This window comes from Dioscorea cayenensis, chromosome 19, assembly GCF_009730915.1.
Source record: "Dioscorea cayenensis subsp. rotundata cultivar TDr96_F1 chromosome 19, TDr96_F1_v2_PseudoChromosome.rev07_lg8_w22 25.fasta, whole genome shotgun sequence".
Classification (NCBI taxonomy): Eukaryota; Viridiplantae; Streptophyta; class Magnoliopsida; order Dioscoreales; family Dioscoreaceae; genus Dioscorea; species Dioscorea cayenensis.
In genome coordinates, this window is record NC_052489.1 from 18,993,938 (window position 1) to 19,015,875 (window position 21,938).

The 21,938-nt window shown below is 34.6% G+C and overlaps 3 protein-coding genes across 4 annotated transcripts; 2 read left to right on the forward strand and 1 right to left on the reverse strand.

Moving 5' to 3' along the window:
- Window positions 1–205: 205 nt before the first annotated feature.
- LOC120283736 (tetraspanin-19-like) lies at window positions 206–3,623 on the forward strand. Its single transcript, XM_039290461.1, has 7 exons — window positions 206–223; window positions 352–553; window positions 1,934–2,048; window positions 2,752–2,832; window positions 2,919–3,023; window positions 3,132–3,308; window positions 3,402–3,623. Exons 2-7 carry the CDS (start codon window positions 384–386, stop codon window positions 3,417–3,419), a joined length of 666 nt encoding a protein of 221 aa, XP_039146395.1. The 5' UTR covers window positions 206–223; window positions 352–383; the 3' UTR covers window positions 3,420–3,623.
- A 2,227-nt stretch (window positions 3,624–5,850) lies between these two features.
- On the forward strand, window positions 5,851–9,143 carry LOC120250264 (pentatricopeptide repeat-containing protein At5g64320, mitochondrial-like). The gene is made up of 2 exons (XM_039259059.1): window positions 5,851–7,668; window positions 8,501–9,143. Exon 1 carries the CDS (start codon window positions 5,898–5,900, stop codon window positions 7,596–7,598), a length of 1,701 nt encoding a protein of 566 aa, XP_039114993.1. The 5' UTR covers window positions 5,851–5,897; the 3' UTR covers window positions 7,599–7,668; window positions 8,501–9,143.
- A 1,486-nt stretch (window positions 9,144–10,629) lies between these two features.
- LOC120249915 (E3 ubiquitin-protein ligase AIRP2-like) lies at window positions 10,630–20,882 on the reverse strand. 2 transcript variants are annotated; one of them, XM_039258624.1, is made up of 6 exons: window positions 20,478–20,881; window positions 17,644–17,794; window positions 17,462–17,528; window positions 17,072–17,306; window positions 10,933–11,144; window positions 10,630–10,834 (listed from the first exon to the last, which is right to left on the reverse strand). In XM_039258624.1, exons 1-5 carry the CDS (start codon window positions 20,555–20,557, stop codon window positions 10,934–10,936), a joined length of 744 nt encoding a protein of 247 aa, XP_039114558.1. In that variant the 5' UTR covers window positions 20,558–20,881; the 3' UTR covers window positions 10,630–10,834; window position 10,933. The 2 variants fall into 2 exon arrangements, with proteins under 2 accessions (XP_039114558.1, XP_039114557.1); XM_039258623.1 differs by having other exon boundaries at window positions 10,630–11,144; window positions 20,478–20,882.
- Window positions 20,883–21,938: the final 1,056 nt, after the last annotated feature.

Genomic DNA, 21,938 nt, shown 5'->3' on the forward strand with positions numbered 1-21,938 from the left:
TAAGGGTCAATATCACTGTTCTTTATCTTTGTGGTCCTTTTCTGGCTCTCTCTCTTTTTCTCTTTTCGCCAAATTAAGAAACAAGTTAGTCTCGAATGTCCCCACATGAGAATACGATGATTCTTTTTTTCTGTTTTTAAGAAAAGATGTTGTTTTTGCGGTTATTTTTTATTAAAGATTGAATTTTGACATCAGGTTTCTCTTCTTCTCGGTGGGGGGATAAGTGTGTTCTTTCCGCCTTTGAGTATTTTAATCTATCTTTCTTTTTTTTCCTTGAGAAAGTTATCATTTTGTTAAGCGGTGACCTTCTTCTTGTATTGAATTAGTGTTTTGATTCCAATTTCTGATCAGGAATCAAGCTTTTTGTGTTCTGGTTTGGAGAGATGGGGTGGTGGGTGAGGAGTTGTGTGCAGACCATGCTGAAAGTGGTGAACTCGGTGATAGGAATGACGGGGATGGCCATGATTCTCTATGCTCTTTGGATGATCAGGGCGTGGCAAAGGACAATCCATGGATCATGGGTTCTCTATGGCACGGACTCTTCCCCTCCATGGTCTGTTATTCGGCTCCCTCTTGCTTGTTTCATTGCCTCGTCTTTCTCTTTCCTTTTTCAGTTCATTGCTTGCGTGTTGCTCTATGTTTGTTATCATCTTTTCTTTGTTGATAAGTTGAAGTTTGGATTTGTCTATGTTTTGCGGTGTGAGCAAGTTTGGAGTGATTGCTTCTGAATTGAAGTGTGTTTGTGGTGCTTGAGATGTGTGATTGGGATTACATGGCTCTTTTGTTCTTTTCTTGAAGTGAATTCTTGAATTTTCTTTTCTGTCATATGGACCTGCCTTATTTGTGAAGTAGGTGCTGCTGAAGGCACTATGCTCTGGTTTTGAGCTGAGTGCTATTTTGGGTTGAATCTTAACTAATTAGAGTGAGATAATATTCTGGACAGTTTGGTTTGATAAAGAGGACTTCTATTGATTGTTCTTTATTTGACATTTTGAAAATAGATCACTATTGCCTTTCTTCCCCATTTTTTTTATAATCTTTTTCTCAAAGTGAAGGTTTGCCATTGAAAATCATTGCTTGAACTGAAAATGATTATTAATTTAGATTAAGCAATGGCAGTACATTAGTGTTGAACGCCTTAGCCTTTTTTGCCGAAGGGTGTGGTTCCTCTTGAGAAATTGTATTGCTTTTATGGAGTTGCGGTTAAACAGAAATTTTTCTTTTATTCATTTTATTAGCCTTTTTATCATCCCTCTAATGGTGCCCTTTTTTGGTAAAATTCTTCTAAATGATCGGAGATTATGGTAGGGTGCATTTATAATCTAGATTCAACTATTTTCTTAATTGTACAATTACTTCCTCTTTTTTGTGTTTGACTTTTGCAATCTGATTCCTGTTATATAGAATGGTGTTGGCAATTAAATTCCTAATTGACAAAAGATGCTCCTTTTTAAAAGTTTATTTTTTACTTTTGCTGCTCTTCACCTGCATTCATGTTAATTTCTGAAATTGTTAGCTATCCACTGGTTGATCTAGTATGTCAATACTGGTTAAGTTCTTATATTTGGAGGATGAGTGGAAAATATTCTCTATGCTTGCCAAGGTTCATCTTTTTGATTTACTTGTGTGCCAGTATTCATGTATAGAAAACTTTACTAGCTTTATATTCTGAAGTATTGTTGTTTTCATCATGGCTATAACCATATTATGCTAATTATATTGGATGTTTTAAGGCTTTTTATTTATGTATTTTCCAATTGAAATTTGCTCATCTTTTTCTTCACTTTTTGAATGCATTGATGACAGCCCATCAATTTTTACTGGTAAGGATGGCATTCTTAACTTTTGCTTCATCCCCCAAGACAATAAAGGTTTCTGTTCATTTTGTGATTACTTGGGAATTCAACTAACTGGAGTTTATCCGGATGTGCAGGTTCATCTACACTTTTCTCGGTCTAGGAATTTCTTTGTGCTTGATAACATGCTCTGGCCATATCGCTGCAGAAGCTGCTAATGGACATTGCCTTTCATGTGTATCCTTCAATAAGGTGATCAATATCCGAGCTTCTAGCAAATCACTGGATTGAGATTAGTTAATTTTGGTTGATCCACTTCTTAAATATCTATTATGTTCTGTTATAATATACTTCTATGTCAATAAAAGGCATCAAAGGGAATTACTAGCTTTATGTTTATTTTTACTTCTTTGTTGGCCATGTAGTGTATGATTCTATGGAAGTGAACAAGAGATAAAGTTTAGTTTAGCTCAAAAGCATCGACTATGGCTCTTATAGAACAAAATTTTTAAAATACACCTAAATTCAATTTAGTTAGATCTCTTGCTTTGTTGTTCAGACTAAATTGAAGTTGATGAAGCTTGTAAAGAAGTAGCGTTTATCAGACAATGAATGATCCCATAGTGTTTCTTTCATTTTTTATGTCACAAGTTTGAAAACATTTCTAAGTTTCTTTCAGCAAAATTGTTCAGGTGGATTTCATTGACAAATAGGTGACTCATGTACTTTTATATATTCAATTCCCTTAGCATATATTAGCTCCACATCATCTAGTTCTGCGTAAAATACAATAGAAAAAATATGCTGTTTATTATATCCATGTGCATTGAAATATTCTGTTTTTCATTGTTTTTCAGTTTTTTTCTCTGAAATCTAAATTTTAGGAGAACTAATAATTCCCTTGTGGTTAATACTTATTTTTTCTCCCTTTATTGACCTTAATCTCGGAAACCAGTACATGCTATTTATCTTACTCCTCGTTTTGCTGGAAGCTGCTATCACTGCAGATGTATTTTTAAACCCAAACTGGGAAGAGGTATCCACTTTCTCGCCTAATTTCTCTTTCATGCATTTCTCTGCTCTGATTACATCTACACTATTCCAACTTTAATTACTCTCCAGGATTTCCCCCAAGATCCAACTGGGAGGTTTGATGAGTTCAAGAATTTTGTGAATTCAAACTTTGAGATGTGCAAATGGATAGGCTTTTCAATCATCGGTGCACAGGTTAGCACATATGAAAAACTTAAAATCAATGTTCGTACTGCTAAATAGCTTTCAGTGTCGTTCATATCATATGTTTTAAGAATATATGTTTTTCTCCTTCATCACTAGGTTCTATCAATTTTACTATCCATTGTTCTCCGAGCTCTTGGTCCCGATGATGGAGATTACTATGACAGCGATGATGATTCTGACCCCCCGCGCCTTCCTCTGTTGAGACGCCAAGTTCAGCAGCAAGCTCCAATTTCACCTGAATCTCCTCCATCTGTTAAATACACTTTCTGGAATGTAAGATTTTGGCAAAACAATAACACCATTTTATCGTTTCATCAATCATTACCTTCATCTAACACTTTAATTTCACGCATTATTTGTGTGCAGGGTGGTAATAGGGGTTGAGTTTTCCAGTGGTGGTGCTGCAATTCATCTGCAGAAAAGAAAGTGGTTTGGGTTGTTGGATATCTGTTGTTTGTTTAGTGTTGCATGGTTTTTGCTGCTATCAAATGCACACCATGGTTAAGTAATTTGTATAAATTTTTATAGAGGATTATATCTGTATACATACTCTGTTTCTTAATTTAGTAAATAGGTTGCATTGGGGAAGTTAATTTCATTTTGCGTATGTTCCCTCAATATGTACATAATTGGGTCTGTGTTCTGGTAAAAATCATATTTGTGTTTGTAATGCATATATATTGTTTTTCTTCTGCATTGGTTTTCTTTTTCCTCTAGATGTTTGTTTGGGTGGATTGTGTTGTTTGATGGTTTTGTTTTAATTTGTGGTGTTTTTGTCACTTTTGATTTGTTTTCCTTTGTTCAGATAGATTGTGGTAGCAGTTTTGATTTGTTTTTCTTTGTTGGGATGGATTGTGTGGGGGTCTTGTCAATTTTGATTTTTTGTAAAGATAGATTGTGTGGTCTGGTTTTGATTTGTTTTTCTTTGCTCAAATGGATTGTGATGGTCTTGTTGATTTTGATTCGTTTTTCTGTGTACAGATAAATTGTGTGGTCTAGTAGTAATCTTTTTTTTGTTAAGATAGATTGTATGGTCTGGTTTTGTCGGTTTTGATTTGTTTTTTTGTTTTTTATTTTTTAGATAGATTGTGTGGTTTGGTAGCTGGTTTTGTCGATTTTTCTTTACTTTTTTTTGTTAAAATAGATTGTGTCAGTAACTAGTCTTGTTTATTTTGATTTATTTTTCTTTATTTTCTTTTGAAATTAGGTTTTTTTCGCTCTTGGTGAAATTCAGTCTTATTTGATTTGATTTTCAATATATTGTGTGGTCTAATATTTTTCTTTGACCAAGTGAATTGTGTGGTCTGATGGTTGATTTTGTTGGTTATTTTTTATCCACTTGTGTAAGAGATTGTCTATTCTTACTGTTTTTAACTAGGTCGTAATTTATCTATTGGTGGGGCAAATGTTTTCCAAAGAAACAGAGACTTTTATGATTGTTTCTAATAAAAAAAATACTTCTATTGTTGTGTCTTTTTTCGCTTCATGTATCGTTCAAATATGTTACAAAAAACGGTGTATATGTCAATTTCTTTATAAAAGGGTGTACATGTATATTTTTCACAAAGAAAAACTAGGCTTCTTATATCTACATTCATGTCTTTACATTTCTTCCTTGATTCCAAAAATTTTTTGAAGATATGTTCTTTAGTTTTAGTATATATAGCATAAATACTCTGTAAAAAAAAAATCTGAAATTACACGCGCGCGCACACACACATATATATATATATATATTTATATTTAATAAATAATATATAGAAAATTTTAAGGCCAATATTAAAAAATTTAAAATCTACACCAAAAAAAAAAAATAATAAAATCAAGGTATGTACCCTCAATATTTACATAATTGGGTTTGTGTTTTTGTAAAAAATCATATTCTTGTCGGATTTGATTTGTTTTTCTTTGATTGATGGATTATATGGTGGTCTTATCGATTTTGATTTATTTTTTCTATTAAGGTAGATTGTGTGATGGTCTTGTCCATTTTGATTTGTTTTTCTTTGTTCAGATAGATTTTGTGGCAGTGGACTTGTCAGTTTGATTTGTTTTTCTTTGTTCTGATGAATTGTGTGGTAGTCTTGTTGATTTTGATTTGTCTTTCTTTGGTATGATGATTGTGTGGTGGTCTTGTCGATTATGATTTTTTTTTTATTTAGATAAATTGTGTGGTCTGGTAGCTGGTCTTGTTGATTTTAATTTATTTTTCTTTATTTTTCTTTGTTAGTAGATTGTGTTAGTAACTAATCTTGTTAATTTTGATTTGGTTTTCTTTATTTTCTTTTGAAATTTAGTCTTTTTTCACTCTAGGTGAATTTTAGTCTTATTTGATTTAATTTTCAATATATTGTGTGGTCCAATATTTTTCTTTGACCAGGTGAATTGTGTGGTCTGATAGTTGGTTTTGTTGGTTATTTTTTATCCCCTTATGTAAGAGATTGCTATTCTCATTATTTTTTAACTAAGTTGTAATTTATCCATTTGGGCGGCAAATGTTTTAAAAAAAAATAGAGATTTTTATTATTGTTTCTAATAAAAAAAACTTACTATTGTCGGGTCTATTTTCGCTTCATGTATTGTTTAAATATGTTTAATAAATAATATATAGAAAAAATTTAAGGTCAATATTAAAAAATTTAAAATCTACAGAAAAAAAATCAAGGTGGAATTGACTTATAACATTTAAAACAAATATTAACTTATGTAGAGGTTATAAACGCAAAAACCTAAACCAAAAATAAACCGAAACGGTCTAAAAAACCAAACCAAACCGGACCGGACCGAATGGTCCAATGCCCCTCTTCTTCTCCAAGCCATGGATGCCCAAGCCGTGCTGCTCTCGAACCTCCTCTCTAGGGCATGAACGCATGGATCCCTTCTCCCATGGCCGCCGCCACGAGATACGCTATCAAAACCCTAGACCTTCTCTTCGTCGACCGCGATTTGACCCGTCAACGGACCTCCCGCAGCCACTGCGCCGCCGCCGCCGCCGCCACAAACACCTGCGAAGACCTCATCTGTAGACTCGCCTCCATTGCTAAACGCTTCCCCGGACCCTTATCTCCTCCACCTCCTCCTCCTCCCGGAGCCAAGCCCCGCCGGCGCCATCCATACCACTACCACGCCCTCATGAAGGCCTTCAGCCGCGCTGGTCAGTCCGATGAGGTCCTCCGCCTCCTCCGCGATATGAAGGAATCCGGTTGCAAGCCTAACCTCTTGTGCTACACCACCGCAATCCATTCTCTGGTGATCTCGAATCGGCCTTTTGAGGCCCAATCGCTCTTTCAAGAGATGCTGATGAATGGAGTGCACCCGGACACCATTTCCTTCAGCATTCTCGCCAAGTCACTAGCTTTTCATCTCAAACACTTTGATTCAGCTCTCACTTTTCTTGGCTGCATGGTGAAGAATGGATCTGAACCAGATGTGGTCACCTATTCCTCGTTGATCGCTGGCTTCTGCCGTGCAGGTTTGGTTGATGATGCCCTCAAGATGTTTAAGATTATGCATGAATTGAAATGCACCCCCAATGCACACACTTTCACTCCTATCATCCAGTTCTACTGCTCCAGGGGAGAAATTAGAATGGCCAGATGGATCCTGGACTATATGCATGATTACAGCATTGTGCCTGATGCTGTAGCCTATAATGTCTTTGTCCAATCTCTATGTCAAGCCCGGCAGTTTGAACAGGTTGAGACTTTGCTCAGGGAGAGTGATGAGAATGGTTGGATGCCGGATAGTGTTACTTATAATACATATATAAATGGTCTTTGCAAAGCTGGTAGAGTGGAGGATGCATTTGATCAGCTGGAAGTTATGCTTGGGAAGGGGTTCCATCCGACTGCCGTAACTCTTAGCATCCTCCTCAATTTGCTGTGTAGTGAATCCAAAGTTGTTCAGGTTAAGAGTCTGTTGGAGAAGAGTGTCCTGTTGGGATGGTTTATCGGCACTGATGGATATAACACTGTGATGAGTAGGCTTTCTGAGAGTGGGCAGTGGGTGGCAGCATTGAAGCTTTTTGCTGATATGGTAAAGAAAGGTGTGAGCCCTGATACACATACTTTCAACATTGTTATTAATAGTCTTTGCAAGGGTGGAAAGCTTGGCGTTGCGAAATGCATGGTCAGAAGCCAAGGTTTCATCGCTGACAGTGTAACATATAATATTTTGTATTGTGCTTTCCAAACAGCAGGGAGAATTGATGAATTTCATGACCTGTTCTCTAACATGGGTCTCTTGCAGGATTCAGTTACGTACAATATTGTGATTGATTACCTTTGTAGAAAAGGAAGATATTCTGAGGCAATTTATTTCCTTAGAACCCTTGAGGATAGTTTCTCTCCTGATGTGGTTGCACATCTAACCTTTGGATTGGTTAAGGGTGGGAAACTGGGGGAAGTGTTGAGCTTGTTTAGGGATATGTTGGACCGGGGTTTGGTTATAGATCATTGTATATTCGATTCTTTGATTAAGGCCTTCTGCCTGAAGGGATCTTGTGGAGGCATGGGCATATATAAACTTTGTGTTGTTCTTGACGTAATGCTTGGAATAAGGTGATTCATTTCAAGCTGCTGCCTTGTTTAACTTTATGATGAGATGTTAATTGAAGAGCAGGAAATTGTGTCAGGTAATTTCTCTGTCTTCTTAGATTGATGTGTATGTAGTATATAGAATCTCTTTCTAGCAAGCTTGACCCTTGTTATATGAGGATGATTATATAAGTCTGCCCTTTTTGTTCCTTGTAGTTGCAATGTTGCATGTAAATTTCTAATTTATCTTTTGGAAGTAAGGAGTTTCTCTTGATATCATGTCACATCTGACACGATACAACAAAGCACATCTTATGTTTACTATCAGTTTATTAAGGTTGAATCCATTTGACAATACTTTGGATTGATACTGCTTTTGTAGCATATGCTACCAAATATATCTGCTTCCATTTTCTTCTTGCTTCAAAAACTCGTTTGCAGTCATTAATTGTACAGATCGTTTGCAGTCATTAATTATACAGATGGCAAGTCTAAATTAGACATTAATGTTATTTCATAACTTCTCTGATTTAGAATCTGCACTGGTAGGGATAGACCCGGGAATTTTTTAAAGGGAGGCCAAACAGTAGATTTTTTTACAAATATTTTTCTAAATATATATATTTTTATACTATATATACTAATTTGTAAAAAATCTGGGGGCCTTACTCAATGAGTGGGTCTTTTGATTGAAAAATCAATGGTCCAACTCTGTGTGCTGTATACTTATAAAGATAGTTGTGTCCATTCTGCTTCAGTTTTTAGAGTCTCAGGTTGCCATTTCACCCTTTTTCTGTGTTAGATTGATTTCTCACAAGATTTTACTCTGCATATAGTAGCCTATTTTATCACATATCATCTCACAGGCTTGCACTGCACAATATATCCTGTTTTGTCATTTATCCTAACTGGTTATATTGGAAACTGTAGGCTGATTTTGAGGCAGCTTTTATGTGAGAAATGCAATAAACACTGAGGTGGTGTGGCTGTTGGTCTGACTGCAGAAAGTGTGTTGTATACTTAAAAAATAATGGTGAGATTATCAGTGCCTTATTTTCTCCTTCACGCAAAATTTATTCAAGAAAAATATGCACATGTTTTGGCCATTTCTTTTCGTTGGCTGATGTACATGTGACCGGTGGTTTTCAAGCAATATTGTCTCACAAATTTTCTTCTGTAGTTACAGATATACGGATTTGATGTCTATTGATAATAACACTTGATACATTGCACTTTTATCCAGTGCTCAAGTCGTGTATAGACATTATTTTTTGTGTGGAGATTACAGATGTTGAATTTAGTATGCGCGTTGATTCCAATAGGATTTGTCTATTGTCATTGTCACCAAACTTTTTAAGAACCATTGACTTGCAATTCGAGATGTACAATTCTGAATTCTGTTAACAATTGTAACAGAAATTGGTGTATGTTAGTAATTATATTGGATCTGTTAAACATGTGTTATGCTCATCTGTCTGCCAGAGTAGATCTTTCATGCCATTGTATTCTAGTTCCATTCATTTTAGAATATTTCATCAAGATTTTCTGGGGAATAAAACAGGAGATTTTTAATGGTTCAAGAATTTTATCAAGTGAAACAATGAAATGTGGTTGGTATGTACTTGATATATATATATATATATATGTATGGTGATTTGTAGGCTTAGCTGGTAACTATTTGCCGATAATCCTTGGCAGGATGTTGTGCGGTTTGATACCCTATGAATATTCGCCTTCTTCTTGTATCTTCATGCAAGTGATATGCATGATAATTTCTATCAGCATTGAACTTTTGTAAGACTTTTCATAGCTGTAGTATCTTCCCTATCTCTGAAAAGGTTAGTTTTTTTATTGTATTCTGAATGATTGAGATGTATTTTGATTTTGGTGAGAATGGACTGATGCAATCAAGTGCTCGCATAAAATGGTACAATGCCTGATCAGAGTGTATTGATTCCCTGAGAAAAGAAAGATGGTTTTTTTCCCCTTTGGAGAAATCCCCATGTATGAAACTTATTAACTTAATTTATCAATATATATATATATATATTAACTTAATATAATCCCTGCAAAATGTGTAATACACCTCAAAACATAGATCTGTATTATAAATATGCGACATGTCTGCAAAATTTGGTTTTACAGGGATAAACAGTAAACTAAAGATTTTACCGCATAAAAGCATATATATATATAGATATATAATGTTTAGGAACAGAAAAGGATGATGATAAAACAATGTGTATGTATGTATATATATTATATTAACTTTTAAAAAAAAAAATAAAATAACCAATAAGTTTTGGGTAGCATTTGAAAACACTGAAATGAGTTTAAATCACTCTTAAAAAAATTTAAAAAAAAACAAAACATTGATTGTTGAAAATACAAATGAGTTAAAATTACATATATTAAAACTGAGCAATGCGATATTTATATGCTAAGTTTATTGAATAGATTTTCCATAGATACAAGTCGACATCTACATCATCATCCGCATCATTATTTTTTTTTATAAATTTAAATTTAAATCATGAAAATTCTAAACTCTAAAAACTATAAAATATCATAAAACACTAAATTTAAAATTCTAAAATAACAATGAAACTTTATAACCAAAATTCTACAACCCTGAGGTTTCCGATTTGAGATTTGGAGACGAGTTTTATGTTTATCATTTACAGTTTAGAGTTTAAATGATGACAAAAAATTAGATTAAAAAAATTAGAAAAAAAAATGACGTTGATCTTGATATCGCTACCAACTTGACATCTACGTCATTCGAAAAAATTATTCAATAAATCTATTATGTAAAAATATCATTTAATGAATTTCCCTCCTCTATTAGCTCTGCTTTCACCTATTTTCCTTCCATCAATAATTAAAAACGTGCTAATAATATTAAAAAAAAAAAAAATTCAAAGTCCCACGTAAAATTGACCATGTTATCTACACATTGACAGACATAACAGCCAAGAAAAATGAAAATTAAATCACAACCCAGATAGCATTTCCACACAACTTGCAGACATAACCTTCAGGCTATAAATGGTAAGAGATTGGCCATAAGCTTGGGACTATATACTTTCAATTATATATATATTAAAAGTAGAACACAAGATAGACAATGTGCTCGAGTTAATAACTTACAGAAACCAACTGTACAGGCATTTACAATGATCTTCTAGACATGGTTCATTGTTCGCATAACCCTCCGGCTATGTTTTATCGAGTTCCATATCTGCTCCAAGCTTGAACTGTCATCTGAATGCGCAAAGTCAGAATCAACTCTTCATGAATTTATTGAGAAGATCAAGCAGGAACTAACAGGAGGTATTAACATAATTTATCATAAGTTCGACTTTATTTGACATGGCAATCATAAGCATGAATGAAGTCCTCAGGAGTGATAAGTGGCAACTTATCTACATAAATGAAGATTCGCTTCACATTCTCTCTTGTGATGGTGGTTGTGTCGACTATATCTTTGCTGTCGGTATAAACCCAAAGATCAGCTGAGTTCACTCTCTTCAAGCTATCACGACAGAATGGGCACGATTGCGATCTTGTGTTCCTGTAAAAATATGCACACATGTTGTTTAGCAAACAATTGGTAAGAATACATTAAAATTAAAAAATAAAAAATAAAAAATAAAATCGGGTCAAAGGTATACTTAAAAACATCAATCTACCTTCTATGTTATTTTAACTTGCATAAATCACCAAACTATGCCTATCAATTGACACTAAAAATATAAGGATGGGAAAAACATAACAAGAACTAATTTAGACTTTGAATTGCTTCATTTGTTGGAAATTCTTGAGTTCTACCATGTATTGGAATTGATACAATATATGCTTCTGGTTTGTGCTCAACAGAACACATTCTGTGGGTCAAACAAATTTGAGTCCAAGTTAAAAACACACACACACACACACCCCATTAGACTAGGGTTCCAAGAAACTCGCCATCACAATTATAGGAGGAGATAGAAAAAAGGAAACATTTCATAATAAATAGACTTCAACCACAAACTTTGGAATGGTTCAAACTTCAAACAATTTAATTTGGGGTGACTAAAAGTCAAATAATACAGCGTTCTCATTTCACACAAAAGGAGTTGAATTGACACTCAACTGTCATATTTTAACATCTACTCCCTCTTTTCCTTTTTATCAGTTGTGGCTAACCGAATCTCACATACCAAAAAATTAGTTATTTCACAAAATTTTATAAAAAAATTAGTTATATTTCCAAAATTACTCCTAATTTATATCTTCACATGTGTCTCTCATATTTAATTCCAACAAGAAAGTTGAATAAAGTGTTAAAGGTAATTTCGGAAAAAAAAATAATAAATGCTTCTTGATATTAGAAAATGATAAATAAAAAAGAACATAGATTTGTGACAGATAAAAAGGAACGGAGGGAGTATAACCCTAAACAAATGACACGGGAAACAATAAAACCACAAGAATATAAGACTTTTACCAATAAAAACACACTCGATAACACACACGCAACCATAAGAACTACAAAACATCTCAAGGTTACTCTCATGAATGCACTTCCCAATGGATTGAATTCAAAAAATAGATTGAAATACCTTGAAACACCTTGAAACCTCTTTCTCTTATCCATCCTCTCGCATCAACTCAATGAATTAGGCAAAGACACTCATTTATGTCTCAAATTACTTAATAAAAGAACAAATATATTCAAAATAATAGATAAACTGGTTTAGACAGAGGTAACGAGTTATAGCCACACAAACACCTGAACCGAATAGCACCCGAACCTAATAGCACCTGGCTACTATTGACACGCATGCTTTCTTTTGCAGAAACATGCATCTGGAACTTGCCCGTGCAGTAACTCAGTGGCCAAGGTGGTTATCACAACCAACAGGTTCTCCATAACCTTTCAAGACAGTTCGCTTATAGTTTTGCAACATGGACAAGACTTTGAAATTATCTTGAATTTAAGAAAAGTGACCCCTCTCCCTAATAAAGACTGTTTTGCTCCAGTCATGTGTGTAAGACTGTACATAAATCTATCCATATCCCATGATCCTCACAACCAAATGAAATAATGATATTTGCATGATATATGCTTTGAAGGGAAGAAAGTGCAATGCTCCAAACTTTAGTAAAAAGGGTATTAGAACAACATAAGATTGAGCTGGTTAGGATGAGATAATTATTATTATTATTCATTTAGATTAAGAATGGAACATCAATGTCAAATAAAAGCATCAAGCCTCATGTTTTCTCAATTGAAGAGTTCCGTGAAGCAAACAATATATAATAGCATGCAAAAACAACGCACACATGTTAAGTCATCCAAAAGATGTTTTTGCATCTTTTGTCCAATAAATTTTGTTCTCATAGGGGAGGCTTGCAGGAAAATGGTCATATTAATTTCCACATTACAAGAGTAGGAACTTCATGTCATAATCAGAAACTTGTACCACATTTTTACCAGCAATAGAATCTGTAGAGTGGACTTTTTCAGACAAACAAAATCAGTGGAAGGACTAAAGGAGAAGATATTAATTTTCTTTTAAGGTCACTTCTTAATACACACTATCTTGATACAAAGAGAGCCTTTTATAGGCCAATTGAGACTTCTAGTATGCCAGTACAATCCATGGTGGCAAGGAGATTCTACAAGCAGCAAGATAATATGGCAGCAAGATGTTTCAAGTGCTAAGGTGGCTGGCAATGCAACAAGATGCTTCTACATGCTTCAAGTGTTACACTAAGTGTTAAGGTGGCCAACATGGCAGTAAAATACTTCTACGAACTTCATGTGTATTCTAAACTATGAGAAAGAATAACGGTTGGTTTCTTAACACTCCCCTTCAATGATTATTTTCACCCACTGCAAACCTTGTCATTACGCCAAGTTGTCTTCTAAGTTCCTCAAACCTCGGACCATTGGGTCGTTTTCTAATATATCTTACCCCGCAAGATCATTTCTAGAATAAAAGATAATGTACTTCTACATGTTTGGTTCTGGCATAAAATATTGGATTTTCTGCTATACGAATTGCTGACTGATTATCGCAATATAAATCCAAAGGATAATTGATGTAGATCTTCTAATAACTGCATTAACCACGTACACTGTTGAGCTGTCATAGCTGCCACTCTATACTCTATTTCTATATTAGACAAAAATATAGTGAGTTGTCTCTTGCTGCACCAAGAAACTACTATGGAGCCCAGGGTAAACATACACCCAGTTTTTTCCCAACCAGTGCCGTGGTCACTAGCGTAATCAGTATCACAGTAACCTATGACCTTACACTTAATTACGGTGTGTTATACAAAAAGTGAGTCGACCACAACCTATTCTTTCTTCCTTCTTTTGTAGGCCATCACCATTTTCTTCATCCTTTTGCAGGCCATCATCATTTTCTTCCTTTTGTAGACCATTACTATTTTCTTCTTCCTTTTGCAAGCCATCACCAACCATTTTTTTTTTTTCCTTGTTAACTTGTTTAGTTTTTCCTTCTTTTTGCCCACCCCTATGCTTGGCCTATGCTTAACTTGCACTACCTAGTTAAAATGCCAACCCTATGCTTGGCCTCTCCTTCCTTCTTTATATTTAGTGACAAGGCTAAAGCACTCCCGCACATTACATGCTTTGGAGTTGGAGGTTTTTTTCAAGGACAAAGGCTTCATCGGCTTGTTGATTATGACTTGTTAGGATTAGCGCAAGTTTGTAGGTTTTTGAGGTTTGGGTTTTAGTTGCTATGATGGTTGTGGATTTTGATATAAGCAATTTACCAAAATAATTAGGATCATGCAGAGTTTTACGAGTCCAAGTTAAAATACATAAAACAGATTTCCAGAAATTCAGGATATACATATGTTTGTATAAATATATGCAACAAAAAAAAATAACGAAGTTTCAAAAGGTTCAGACAAAGCCAGAAAACATTAGCATAAACATAGGCTTTGCAACCAGATAATTTAACAGAAATACAAGTTTCAAAATAGAAATTTTTAACAGAATTATTCCGAACAAGTCACACTCAGCAAGCCAATGAAGCCTCAATCCTTGAAGAATCCTCTAACTCCAAAGCATGTAATGTGCAGAAGGAAAGGAAAGCCAAGCATAGGGTTGGCAATCTAGCTAGGTAGTGTGGATTTCTCACTGGAGAAATGTGCTCAGGGTTAGGTTTAGGGGTTGGTAAGAAAATGAAAAACTAAACAAGCACACCATAATCAAGTGTAAGGTCACTGTGATATTCATTACGCTAGTGACCACGATACTCATCGTTCAACAACTAGATATATATTTACCATGGGATCAAGAGTAGTGTCTTGCTGTAACAAAAGACAACCCACTGTATCTTTGTTTAGTACAGAAGCAGAGTATAAATTGGCAACTATGGCAACTAAGGAGTGTAAGTGGAATGCAGTTATTAGAAGATCTATAATAACCACCTGTGGAGTTACCTGGCAGAAAATCCAGTATTTTATGCCATACAAACCATGTAGAAATACATAATCATTTTATTTAAGAAATGGCGTTGCAAGGTTAACATCGAGATTAAATATAATAAAATTAAACACCAAGTTACAAATATATTTATGAAAAGACTCAACCGTCTGAAGTTTAAAGAATTTAGAAAACAACTTGGCATGATGACAAGGTCCAATGAGAGAGAATAATCATTGCGGTGGAGTGTTAAGAAACTAATCATTATTCTTTCTCATAGTTCAGGGTACACATGAAGTTTGTAGAAGCATTTTGCCACCATGCAGGCCAGCTTAACACTTGGTATAACACTTGAAGCTTGTAGAAGCATCTTGCCGTCATGTTGGTCACCTTAACACTTGAAACGTCTTGCCGCCACACTGAGTTATCGCCATATCATCTTGAAGCTTGTAGAATCTCCTTGCCACCATGGATTGTAATGCCATACTAGAAGTCTTAGCCTATAAACTCCCTTTGTATCAAATAGTGTGTATTAAGAAGTGAAGCTTAAAAAAATTGATATCTCCTCATTTAGTCCTACCACTTCCACTTCTTTTTCTTCAACATGATATGGTGGCAACCCACTATGGCAGCAAGATGCTCAAGTGTTAAAATGGCCAGCATGGTGGCAAGATGCTTCTACAAACTTCAAGTGTTATACCAGTGGCCAACATGGCAGCAAGATACTTCTACAAACTTCATGTGTATTCTGAACTACCCGAGAGAATAATGATTGGTTTCTTAATAGAATCTCCATCACATATGTACATTTACAACCAATTCTTATTTTAACTTACTGGTCTTTTGGCATTTTTGCACATGATTCTTCTACAAAAATTTAATTACTTTTATTACAATCTTTTATCTCTATGGGTTACTTGATTCCTTTTCATCACCATAATTTTGCATATTATCTTTGATCCCTTTGATCAATCTGTAATAGAGCTATATGCAAATTCAAAGAAGAGTATATGACCAAATGGAGGCACTAGGTCAGGAGAAAACTAGGAAAAGAGAAGAACAGAATTTGGGGTTTTACGCACAAAACACAAGATAAAGTCTACCGATAGAGTGATATAGGCAACTAATTAGATCTTGGCATAAAGCGATCCTCAATAATCAATTCTATGTTTCTTCTTTTAAACAAGCCAATATGCATTTTATTTGTAGATATGCTTCAACAAATGCAGATCATTTGATGAATTTATTATACAAGTCACCAGGCAAGTCCAGGAAACCCTGCTTTTGAATAGCAAACATGAAAAGCCATTTTCCATAGGAAAGTGCAACAAGCACAGATCAAGCAGCAGATGTGGCTAGAAATGAGCTTGTTACATAAACAAATCAAGCAGCAAATCAGCCTGCAGATCAAGCAACAAATGCGGCTGGAAATAAGCCTGCTTCAGGGTTTGATCAAGCAGCAAATCAAGCTGGCACAGATCAAGCTGACCACTGGATTCCTACAATCTACAATAATAAAGGCAAGACTCCAGCATCAGATAAAAGGAGCTGATTTACAGGAGCCATCGTTAAGGGAGATGCCCTTAAGTACACAATAGGAGAAACAGTATGAATTGTGATCAAATTGCATAGCTTGGGCTCAACTTGATCAGTCTTCTATTGGCTTATGCTTGATCCTTTTAGGAAAGTGATCTCCAAGTTAGTCCTGAAGTTATTGTCCATTGTCATCAGCTTTTAGCTATATTATCTGTAGAAATAAAAGAGGGGAACATTCTCACTCTAACAGAGAGACACTAATCCATGGCAATCTGACCATGCAGATTACCAACGAACCATCAGATACAAATGACTACAGTCCAAATGGCTCTTTTGTAGGTATCTGTTATATTTGCACTTCCATAAGGACACTGTGATCCACATCTCTGTAGGTCTTCCTTTTACGCATCTAAGGAAACTGTCTATAGTGGCACCACAAGGTTTACACCCACAAAATTAAATATTATCTTATGACATGTTTTAACAATACGAAAGGAGAAGGATATTCATACCATTCATGATAGCATTTGATGCACATAGCATGGTTGCAGTTTGGTAACACAATCTTGCTGTTAATTTCCATGCATATCCCACATTCTTCCTCTCTCTCAACATCTATCTCAGAAAAATGCTTCCTGCCATCATCATCTCTTCTCCTATATCTTTCCATGCATACCACCTTTTGCTTGTAATCTTCATTATCAGTGATCCCCTTTTGTAGTTGCATCAATGAGGGGAAAATCACAGCTGTACATTAATGACCATAGAACTTACTACTCAGAATAACAAAACAGAGAGCTTCCAAGTGTAAAACGCTACTAATTGCAAACAAGTGGCTTCACCATTATAATATCATGCCATTATTGCTAAATAAAAGGCCCAAGCATATCCAATTAGTTTACCATAAAATTCTCTGATACTTGCTTTTCTTTCATGAGTAGACATGGTTGTCGTTCCATCAATATATACCTGCACAAGAAAGTGTTTATAACTGATAAAGTAGTTCTAGAAATGGTCCATGGATGAAAATGGAAAATTATTAACAACTGGACCCCATAATCTTAAAAATAGTCTAGACCTGCACCTTGTATATCAGAATTCTAAGCAATCCAAGTGCCCCTGCAAGGTTGCAATCTGTCCACTGCACTAGAAAAAGAAAAAAGTGTGCAGCAGGACTGTATGACATTCGCATTTGAAGGCAAGCACCATCATACTCCCTTGGGAAATCTGATGCTCTACACGATGAAGACAGGTTGTGCCACGAATCAAAAAAGGAAAACAAGAAAAAAGATACAGATTTTTAATTAACTATGACCAACACTTGGACACTATGCCATAGTGGAAAGCATAACAAGGAAACATAGTGCCTTGTTGATGAGAAGATATGAAGAACATTTTGGTTTCCATAGAATCATTATGGGTAAGAACCTACTTACAAGCAGATATTGAGGTAATCGTGCAACTATAGCTAGATCAACAAAGGAGCATGGATTTAAAGTTAAGGATACAACTTGGAACGTAAAGCAAATCATATAAGAAGAGGAGAAAAGTGATCAATTGAGACCAGCATGCAGCTATAGGTCCATACAAGGATAAGGTGTGGTGGGTAATAAAACAAAAGGAAAATAATTACAAAAATAGAGAACCAAAGGAGGAAAATGGCAGTTGCAAAAAGAACTAGATTGCAAAAGTCATAATAAAAGTGAAAACACATATGTAACACTATAAAATCATATGAAAATGTATGAAGCAAGGCCAAATGAGAACCATGCATAAATTGACTGAGTGGCTGAGTGCAATGAGCTTTTGAACCTCCACAAGCACAAACAAACTTCAAACATGTTTGAAAACACTGATAATAGTGTATGAGATAGAAACTCTTATCTACAAGGTGTACAACAACATAGATAAAAGTGGAGAGTTGTCCATTCCACCATGAACTCACGGAGCCCATTTAGAAATAAAACAATCAGAAAACGAGCCTACATAAGAGGTATTTTTGGTTTTAATATCATAATGGGATAATTGGGAAACAACTCATACTTCAACTCTAGAAGGCAAGTTCTTTACTGAAAAATCTTCAAATCAAAGTCACTGAAAAAATATCCTTTACACCAACATAAGTTAGTCAGATGACTTGCTGCTTACAACGTGGATAATTCTAAGATCTTCAAATGTGGATCCCTATTACCAATGACTTAAATAGAGCAGTTGAATTAAAATTGAAATTACATGCATCTTGACTAACCACAATATGTAAATATTTTATCTTTCATGAAGGATATGCCCATAGTTGTCAAATCGTGAATCAAAAAGCTCATTTTCCAAATTAGGAATCGAATCAAACCATGAATCAAACGATTCAGTAATAAGTCCTAAAATTTCATGTAAAATAGATTCCATACATTTATAACCCGAAAAAAAAATTAATAACAATACTTCATAAGTTAGGTTTGTTTCAATGACCACAATGGAAAATAATAGCAGTGTGGTAATCAAAATATTAGTCTTCCAGTAGAATAGATGGTATAAACTTTAACAGTGTTTACTGTTTAAAAAGTGGTAAATATATATTAAAAGCATTCCCACAAGTCAACAATAATGTGTGCTCCCCTGAACAAGTGAAAGGAATATGATTCAAAGAATCTTAAATGTAAGCATGTCACAAAAGCCAGCATAAAATTAATAAATTGTTAGTTCTAAATATCAATGAGTTAAACCATATTCACACACAACATGATTGCATATAAAGGTGCTGCACTGAATATTCAGCAATATATAGTGCAAGAATAAATTTGCAGCCACCTCAGATAACTGCTTATCCTTGTATATGCTTCGAAGTTTTAACTACATTAATGTATAAATAATCCAGTCAGTTTCTATTTCAACAAATACAGCCAAATCTGCAGTTCTCTGCCTGGATTTTGAGACAATAAAACAGCAAACCATGCAATTCAAAATGAAGAGGAAAAGTCTCTGTCAAAAGGTTACACAGTACCACCAAGAGTAAACTTACTAACAAGGAAAAAGAAGGATCATCCAAAAATAGGTTTTCCATCTCATATCCCTGTCCTACATGTGGACAATAAAAAAGAGCACTTGTCATCAACACTTCACACAAACCTTAACACCTTCCAGTCACATAAATTCATGTTTCCAACTAGATAAAATCAATGGCAATGCCTTCGTCATTGATCAGATTAACATCAAAGTGCATTATCTAGAGATGTAAAAATTCATATCTAAAAATAAAAATAGATAACATTCGGTCTACACCAAAAACCAACAGGACAATCAAAGCTACATCCTACAATAAATAAATGAACACTAATATCAACCTCAAATCTAAACCTCACTCTCCATTGTAGGTTACTAAAACTAATCAATGATATTTTAGAAGCAATCCTGGCACTCTGATTATAATACAGTGAGCTATATTATAGTTAGTCACATTCTATATTCCCATCCATGTCCTCAACACCCAATAACTTTATCACCACTCCCAACTTTTAGTTCACTGTGAAACCAAATAGTATTTGCAACTCTCACCTTTCCCAAGCTTACACAATACATCTCATGTAGCCAACTACACAACAAAACCCTCAAAACCTCCCGTGAGTGCTCATCTACACACCAAAGATCCTTCGCTTATTCATTTTCGATATAGAAAAACATAAAATTTGGGGATGCATGGATATACAGAATTTAAATTAGCATTCAGATATCATCAGCAAAGCTCAAAAATCTTACAACAAGAACAAATGAAAAAGCTGCAACCTTTCAGAATCAGCACCACTAAGTACTGAACAATAACTAATCCAAACACATAAACAACATAAAAATACCATGCCACATCACTAAGCAAACAATAGAATCAAAAGTAAAATGCCGATGAAAAAGGGAAAAAAACATCCATACAGTGTATTAGCGTGCTGGATATCAGCCTCGAGGACTTTAAGGGAGTCCTTGAACGATCTGCGAGCGAAGATGACACACATCTCCCCTTACACCAAAGCACCACAATCTCATCCAAAAAAACCACAGCGATTACGAAGTAACGAGAGCCAAAAACCCCAAAAGAAGCCGAATTGAAACCCTAATTCCTCTCTCTCCGCCCGTGCTCCACAGCTCAAGCTCCCACTTTCACCCCTCCCTCTCTCTCGCTCGCTTGCTTGCTCGCTCGCTCGCTCTTGGTGGTTGCTTTGAAGGACGCGTAGGGGTTGACACGAGTGGGGGAAAGCAAGAGGGTACTTGCGCACACGTGTAGAGGAAGTGGCACTTCCGCCGAGTTTGCGCCACATCATCCACTTCCCAAATGTAAACTGTTTTTCTTTTCCGGAAGTGTCTTTATGAATTGGTGGTTTCTTGTTTTTGGGAAGCAATCCAGGAAGTGGGTGTAAGTGGCCAGTGGGGTTAGGTTTTTCTTTATTTTATTTTTTATTTTTTATAATATCATAAACTGTCAAGCATGACCATGGCATCATAACGTTTTAGTTTCTATTTTGTAAGAATTTTTTAAATAATTAATATTTATTCAACCAAGGAGTATTTTGTTGAATTTTGTTTACATGCTTTTTTGAAGTGAACCAGGAATAAGAGTATTTTTTTAAGTTAGTTATTCTTTTCAATTTTCAAATAATAAAACTTGCTTAAACTGTTCCGCTTTCCAAAATAAAAAAAAATAAAATAAAATTGCTTTTTTTTATTTTTTTTATAGTGTCTTTCTTGGGCACTATAAATTTATCCAAATGCTCTTTGTTTGGTCAAGTTGAAGGAGCCTGCACGAGAGAATTTTCAATAAAAAAATAATAATAACAATTGTTCTTTTGATGACAACATTGAAGTATAATAAATGTTATATGACTTTTTCTCTAGTCAAGATGTATAGATGGAAATCTTAAAAGTATAGAGATGACTGAAAATTTGTTAGATTTGGGAATATAGATAGAACAAGCAAAGAAAAATATATTGGCGGGAGTCTAAGCAACTCCTACTTTTTTTTTTTTTGAAAAAGTGGATAAACCACAGCAACTCCTACTTATGATTTGGGGTCATTTAGAACTTCAACCTATACTTTTAATTTTTGTCTTAATTTTGGGTCATTAAAAATTAACCCCAAATTTGGAGTCTCAGACATTTAATATTTTTTAATTTATATTTTTTTTATTTTTATTATTGTAATTATATAATTATAATTTTTTTGTGAAATTAATTAATTAATAATTAAATTGTTAATAAAATTAATTTATGATACTAAACTAAAATAATTAAAAATATACTAAAAACAATGAAAGACAAAGGCACTACGAATTTAGGACAAAATACATTCATAATAATATTGATATTATCGCATAAACATTCATTGATAATAAACCAAGC

Bases quoted from the DNA above. Each gene is read 5' to 3' on its own strand.
- LOC120283736 (XM_039290461.1), top strand. From the start codon at position 384: ATGGGGTGGTGGGTGAGGAGTTGTGTGCAGACCATGCTGAAAGTGGTG. The intron at 554-1,933 runs GTCTGTTATTCG...CCGGATGTGCAG, and splicing joins ACGGACTCTTCCCCTCCATG to GTTCATCTACACTTTTCTCG. The intron at 2,833-2,918 runs GTATCCACTTTC...ATTACTCTCCAG, and splicing joins TAAACCCAAACTGGGAAGAG to GATTTCCCCCAAGATCCAAC.
- LOC120250264 (XM_039259059.1), top strand. From the start codon at position 5,898: ATGAACGCATGGATCCCTTCTCCCATGGCCGCCGCCACGAGATACGCT.
- LOC120249915 (XM_039258623.1), bottom strand. From the start codon at position 20,557: ATGTGTGTCATCTTCGCTCGCAGATCGTTCAAGGACTCCCTTAAAGTC. The intron at 17,795-20,477 runs GTATGGATGTTT...TTCATCGTGTAG, and splicing joins ATCCAGCACGCTAATACACT to AGCATCAGATTTCCCAAGGG. The intron at 11,145-17,071 runs GTATGAATATCC...ATATTTTTACAG, and splicing joins ATCAAATGCTATCATGAATG to GAACACAAGATCGCAATCGT.